Genomic DNA, 6,149 nt, shown 5'->3' with positions numbered 1-6,149 from the left:
AGTGCAAAATAACAAAGGTGATTACACATGAATGAAGATACTTGAACAATAGGAAGTGTTTGTGGGAAGACTTGTTTGACATTCTTTCTGTAAGATTTTATTATAAAATGTATGATATGTTAGACACCCTAACTTGTGAGGACACTTATCAACTCCATCTTTTATTGTCTATTTAAAAAACCATTAATTTATTTATTCATGAAAAGTATCATAGACAATGCCTTAATAAAATGATTAAAATAAATATAAACGTTTTCTTAATGAAAATTTTACCTTTTCACCTCCACATTGAAGTGCACCTAGAAATACGCTCTACCCTAGAGTTAGGGACCCTTAATAAACCTACCCTACAAGTTAACCGTAGTAACATAAAAAACAAGCAACCTGTGACCGTTGAAAATCATTTTCATATATATAGATATTAAGATTCCACATTCCACAAACCCGTGCAGTCCACGTAAGCCATAACTCTTTCGAAAAGAATATAAAAGAAAACAAAATTATTGTTTTTATAATAGCTTATGCTTTGGTGACGTGGCATGTCCAGCGTGGCAGAGAGCCGTTAGGAAAGCAAGCCGGAGAGCCGTTGGATTGAAAGATGGGAAGGCGAAAGATTTGACCGTTGTATTTTAGAATTCAAAATAGGTTCGTCTCCATCGAATTTCGTCGGTTGCTCCCATTCATTAATCGTTGCCATTGCACCATATGAATACATAGCTCCACTCGTTTTTGTTTCACATTGATCAGATCGCCGAGCGCCCAAAGCCATCGACTGCTTTTCACCTCTCTTTTTTTCCAGGTACTCATTTCTTTGCCTCTTGGGTTTCTCCTTCTTAGGTCTTAGATCATTAGGATTCCGATTTGTGAGGTAATTTCATGTTTCAGTTATTATATTCAAAGATATGAAGGCGTGGATTTACCGTCTTGAAAAGCCTCGGATACCATGAAATCCTTTGGCAATAGTATTGGAAGATTTGTACACAAGGGTTTTCTTTCTTGTTGTATACTCAGATGATGTGTTTGGGAGATCTGAAACCCCATGGATTCGAACACGTGATCTTTTTCATTTTTTCATTTTGGGTATTCCTGACGTTTTTTCTTTTGTTGAGTGATTTGATGTGCTTGAAAAACAGTTGCAGAAAACGTATGTTTCAAGGTGGAAAGCCCGAAACCATTTGAATGTGATAGTTAGGAAGATTACTACAAGGGTTTTGAATAGAAGGGCTTATTTTTTATTGTCTAAATTGAAGACAAAACTGAATGCTTCCTGCAGGAAATCTTTATTATACCACATAGCCATTGAGGATTTGGGTATGAGGGTTCTGAGTTTTTCGATCCCCAGAAATCGTCCTTCGCATTAAAGCCTTGAAGCACCTGACGGAATGAGAATCGTTTTAACAGGATCCTCGGTAGCAATAGAGTGACCATATAGTAGGATCCATTTTGTTCAGGGTGTTCTGTTTGTGGTCACTTGTGGCCATTGTGAGCTAGCAACTTTTGCGTAGGTGTAAATCTGACTTTCTGGCAATAGAATTGAACAGATTTGAATGTAAGGGTTTTAATTTAGGTGATCTCTCTAGCCTGAAATCATGTACATACTGCATAATAGTCGAAATGACTGATGCTTTAAGACCTGCGATATAATAGGAAGGTTTGAAGGATTTTGGGATCTAGGATTGCTTTTTCTGTTGTTGGCCGCTTCAGCAGTTTACAGATATCAGGTATTTGAATATATGTGGGTTTTTTAACCTTTCTTTGAGCATAGAAGGAGATAGTCCTTGACTCGGATCCTCTGAGATGATACTGGCGTTTTTAAAATGCTCTTATATTTTCCGGCTTTGTAGTTTTTTTTTTTCTCTATTTTCCGGATTTGTAATTCTTTTTCTCTTTGTATGCAATGGGTTCGAAGAGTTAACAATATTCTGGCTTTGCCGTTTTGAATGCTGAATTCCCCGAGAAATCCTATGAAGTGGTTGGTTTTGATTTACATGGGACATTATGCCATTTGTAGATGCGGTGGATTTTAGTTCGCACTTGGTTTTTATGCAATGGGGTCTAGTCTTGGTCTCTTCTCAAGACCTTCAATGATGTAGATTTTTGAAGTCATTTTTCACTTTCTGGAAACCCAATAATTCAAATTATGCACCTAAGAGCACCATATATATGAATGTCTAAAACCCTGAGAGATACTTCACAACTGTTGGTACTGTTACTGCTAGAATCATGCAACTGAAAATCCATTAGAATTTCTTCCTGGCGTTGAAGAAAAAGGGTTTAGTGTCTCAGGGTTCGGTTTTGATTTTCTTGTGTCATCATATTTTTAACTATTATGCAATGTCATATGACATTATGTGATTTAAGGTTTCACAACTCGTGGTTTCTGCTTGTCAGTGGTGGCTCTATTATAAAGACAATATGGGTTTGGCTTACATGGGACATTATGTTTTCAAGTATAATGTGACACTATGTGATTTATGTTCAGACTTCACAACTGTAGGCATCATGAACTGAAAATGCATCAGAGTTCAGAATAATGCAACTGAAAATCCATTACAAATTCTTTGTGTGATGAAGAAAAAGGGTTTAGTTTTTCAGGGATCAGTTTTGATTTACATGTGTCAACATATTTTTTACATTATATGATTCATGGTTTCACAATTCCTGGTTTCTGCTTGTCAGTATGAATGATATCCTAAGTCTAATCAATCAACACATCTGTGCATGTGTCATGTGTTGATTTTCTTGATTGGATCCTTATTTGTATGTTAGTTTTCAGATATTATAAATCCAGCTTTTCAATTACTTAAATCGTTAAGAGTCCTAAATCCCTTGGGTAACAGTGTTTTAGATTACTATATATGTATAATGGGATTGAGTTTTTATCTGGAAGGGTTATCTACTGTGTCTCTCTTACAATTCTGTATCTATCAGAGGGAATTCTGCTTGTGGAGAGTAAACTGCTCTTTCAACTAAAGAACAATTTTGAAAATTTTGCAGTGCATTAGGTTACCAGAGCTGCTTCTGCTTCTGTGGCTCTGGGGACATTGCGATATTCAATAGAAGGGACCAGGCCTTAAAACTTTCCCATTTGGGTTACTGGAAGTGTAGTATACCGGTGAGAGAAACCATTTTTTTTAAATGCCAATGAGGCAAATGTCTAGCAATTTATTTCAACACATGAGAAAATGGTGACTGAAATATTTCTAACATTTTGCAGCAAGCCTGGTCGAGAGCACCAAGATGGCTTCCAAAGCAGTACAAGCAAGAGGTACCTGGATCTTTTCAGTCTTTATTGCTACGAGTTGTTAAATAAAACTTTACCTTGTCAACAAGTAATAACAATTTGCAATTTTAGATGCAGGAGTCCCGAACAATAGGAGGGCTCTGGGAGATATTGGTAATATTGTGGTTGAAATCAATGGCAAATGCAATGTCAAGGATGGAATCAGTGGGTGCGTCTTTGTTTTTCCTGAATTGGCTGTCATCAGATTACTTATAAGATCGTAAATTGTATTAATCGGAATTAGATCTGCTTTCCTAAATTCAAGACATGTTGCTTTGTTTCACAGGAAACCTGTTCATGTGACTCGACCTGTAACCAGGTTTGTTCACTTTACATAGCATATTCGTTTCTTTGATGGTTCACGTGCATTTTTTAATTATATTTTTTTGGCATTTTCAGGAGTTTTGGAGCCCAGTTACTTGCCAATGAAAAGGTTACTGCAAGCAATGGGATGTCTGGCACGGATAAGGTTATCTGCAACTGTTAGCTTTGTCCATTCTATTGTCCTATTTGCACTACATCATTTTTCACATTTCCTGCCCACTATTTTGCAGCAAGCAGGGGCTGCGAACAAACAAAGGAGGAACAGCAAGCCCAAGGACATTCCTCCAGCAATTGTGGAAGTCAAGGATGATACGGATGAGGAGGAAGTTGCTATTGTTGAACCAGTACCCAAGGCAAAAGGAATTCGTAACCGCACTGCTCATGCTGCAACAAGAAAAGTGAAACCTCAAACACTAACTGCGACTCTTACAGCCAGAAGTGAAGTGAGTACACATTTTGTTTTTTACACTACATTGTACGTTAATTTGACTCTCATCAGTTGAAGATTCTTATCAGTGAAGTGTCTTTCAGGCTTTCTGTGGAGGGTTTGATGCTGAAATGGCCGAGGCAGAGGACCTATTGCCCAATATTGATATTGGCGATCTTGATAATCAGTTGGCAGTTGTGGAATATGTGGAGGATATCTACAAGTTCTATCGTAAAATTGAGGTATTTTTCCTGATCTCTTATTTCAAACCAAAGAATAAAGATGTAAATGCTTGAATTTGTTATGGATGGATAATGTATTAGTTTTGGTCAATCTTTTCACAATATGCAGGGAATGAGCTGTGTGCCAGATTACATGCCTTCTCAATTGGAGATTAATGACAAGATGAGAGCAATTCTGATTGACTGGCTGATTGAGGTACGAGCTTCTTTTGGGACTTACATCTGGTGTGTATGGTAACATGATTTTTAGGGACATGTTTCAAGCTTTTTCTATGATTGGTTTCTGGATTTGCAGGTACATTATAAGTTTGAGTTGATGCCAGAGACCTTGTATCTCACCACAAACCTGGTTGATAGATACCTTTCCATTGAGCCCGTTTCAAGGAGGAATTTGCAGTTAGTGGGTGTTACTGCTATGCTTTTAGCTTCCAAGTATGAGGAGATCTGGGCTCCAGAGGTATTGTGTTATTATACAATGGCTCTGGCAGTGTGTTATTAGATTTTCATTTTTTGAATTAATTAAATGGACTAGTGATGCTTACATTTTTGTCTTGTTGATTTGCAGATCAATGATTTTGTCTGCATTTCAGACCGAGCTTATACAAAACTGCAAATTATCAGTATGGAGAAGACCATGCTCAACAAACTCAAATTTCATCTTACAATCCCTACTCCATATGTTTTCATTGTTAGGTATCTGAAAGCAGCAGATTCTGACAAACAGGTGAGGCCAAATTTATCTTTCTTAAGTAGATTCCAAATTTGTTCTATTTTATTAGATGGCATTCTGTGCGCACTCTAATTTCACTTGTTTTGCTGCTCAGATGGAAAATCTGGTATTCTTTCTAATTGAACTGAGCTTGCTCCATTATGTCACCATCAAGTTTGCCCCATCTTTGCTTTCTGCTGCTGCTGTCTATACTGCCCTGTGCACACTAAAAAAGGATCCATTCTGGAATGATCTACTTAAGCGCCACACAGGTTATTCTGAAGCAGACCTAATGTAAGCAACTAACTGCTTTTCTATTTGTTTCTTCTTGTTCATTTAGGGAAATTGGAAAGCCTTCATAATTGGGATTGTTCTTTTACTAAAGAATGTCTTTTTCTTTTCACAGGGAATGTGCAAGACTGATGGTTACATTTCATCAGAATTCGGCCGATAACAAATTGAGAGTGGTTCACAAGAAGTACTCTGCACCTCAGTTTGATTCTGTGGCCCTTTTAAGTCCTGCTAAGCTCTCAGCATAATGCGACCCTTATTGGGTTCTTGCAAGCTACCTGCATAGACTTATAGTTTTTTGAGATTGACTTAGATATTTGAAGAAATACTGAAGATGGTTATATGATCTCTGTTAATAACGAACAATGACCTAAGATACATTTTTTCTTCATTCGTTATTCTTTGTTGCTACCGTTGTAAATAGCTTCAGAGTTGAGAAACACAATAGTAGTTGAAGATGTACTGGAATCTTCTATACTTTCTGCTGCAGCATATATTATTCCTGCCTTGGAATCTTGTCTACAGCCTTTGCCTTTTGAATTGTGAAGGGCCCTGAGTTATTATGAATTGTTATAAATTAACATTCCTTAAAGACATTGTTCTTTTGCTGAAGTTGCGCTATTAACAGTAAGATTGTCATTGTTCTTTGTTGCTGTTGTGTAAAGAATGTAGCCTTTGCCTTTTGAATTGTGAAGGGCCCTGAGTTATTATGAATTGTTATAAATTAACATTCCTTAAAGACATTGTTCTTTTGCTGAAGTTGCGCTATCAACAGTAAGATTGTCATTGTTCTTTGTTGCTATTGTGTAAAGATTAAGTGGCTGAAATTGTACTGAAATCTTATCTTCAGCCTCTGCTGAAGCATATATTCTT

At 37.0% G+C, this 6,149-nt stretch overlaps 1 protein-coding gene across 2 annotated transcripts; it reads left to right on the top strand.

Moving 5' to 3' along the window:
* The first annotated feature begins 664 nt into the window (after nucleotides 1–664).
* LOC149541982 (G2/mitotic-specific cyclin S13-7-like) lies at nucleotides 665–5,888 on the top strand. 2 transcript variants are annotated; one of them, XM_089797032.1, is made up of 13 exons: nucleotides 665–799; nucleotides 2,998–3,115; nucleotides 3,218–3,268; nucleotides 3,362–3,452; nucleotides 3,570–3,602; nucleotides 3,683–3,752; nucleotides 3,838–4,050; nucleotides 4,139–4,276; nucleotides 4,386–4,472; nucleotides 4,572–4,733; nucleotides 4,842–5,000; nucleotides 5,101–5,279; nucleotides 5,392–5,888. In XM_089797032.1, the coding sequence occupies exons 3-13, from the start codon at nucleotides 3,241–3,243 to the stop codon at nucleotides 5,522–5,524; spliced, it is 1,293 nt and encodes a 430-aa protein (XP_089653158.1). In that variant the 5' UTR covers nucleotides 665–799; nucleotides 2,998–3,115; nucleotides 3,218–3,240; the 3' UTR covers nucleotides 5,525–5,888. The 2 variants fall into 2 exon arrangements, with proteins under 2 accessions (XP_089653158.1, XP_089653157.1); XM_089797031.1 differs by having other exon boundaries at nucleotides 3,356–3,452.
* The last annotated feature ends 261 nt before the right edge of the window (nucleotides 5,889–6,149 follow it).

Source organism: Cupressus sempervirens, chromosome 8 (assembly GCF_028749045.1).
Source record: "Cupressus sempervirens isolate cs-2001-9-10 chromosome 8, ASM2874904v1, whole genome shotgun sequence".
Taxonomy (NCBI): Eukaryota; Viridiplantae; Streptophyta; class Pinopsida; order Cupressales; family Cupressaceae; genus Cupressus; species Cupressus sempervirens.
Note: the sequence above shows the minus strand (reverse complement) of the source record. Positions and strands in the feature narration are given on the sequence as shown.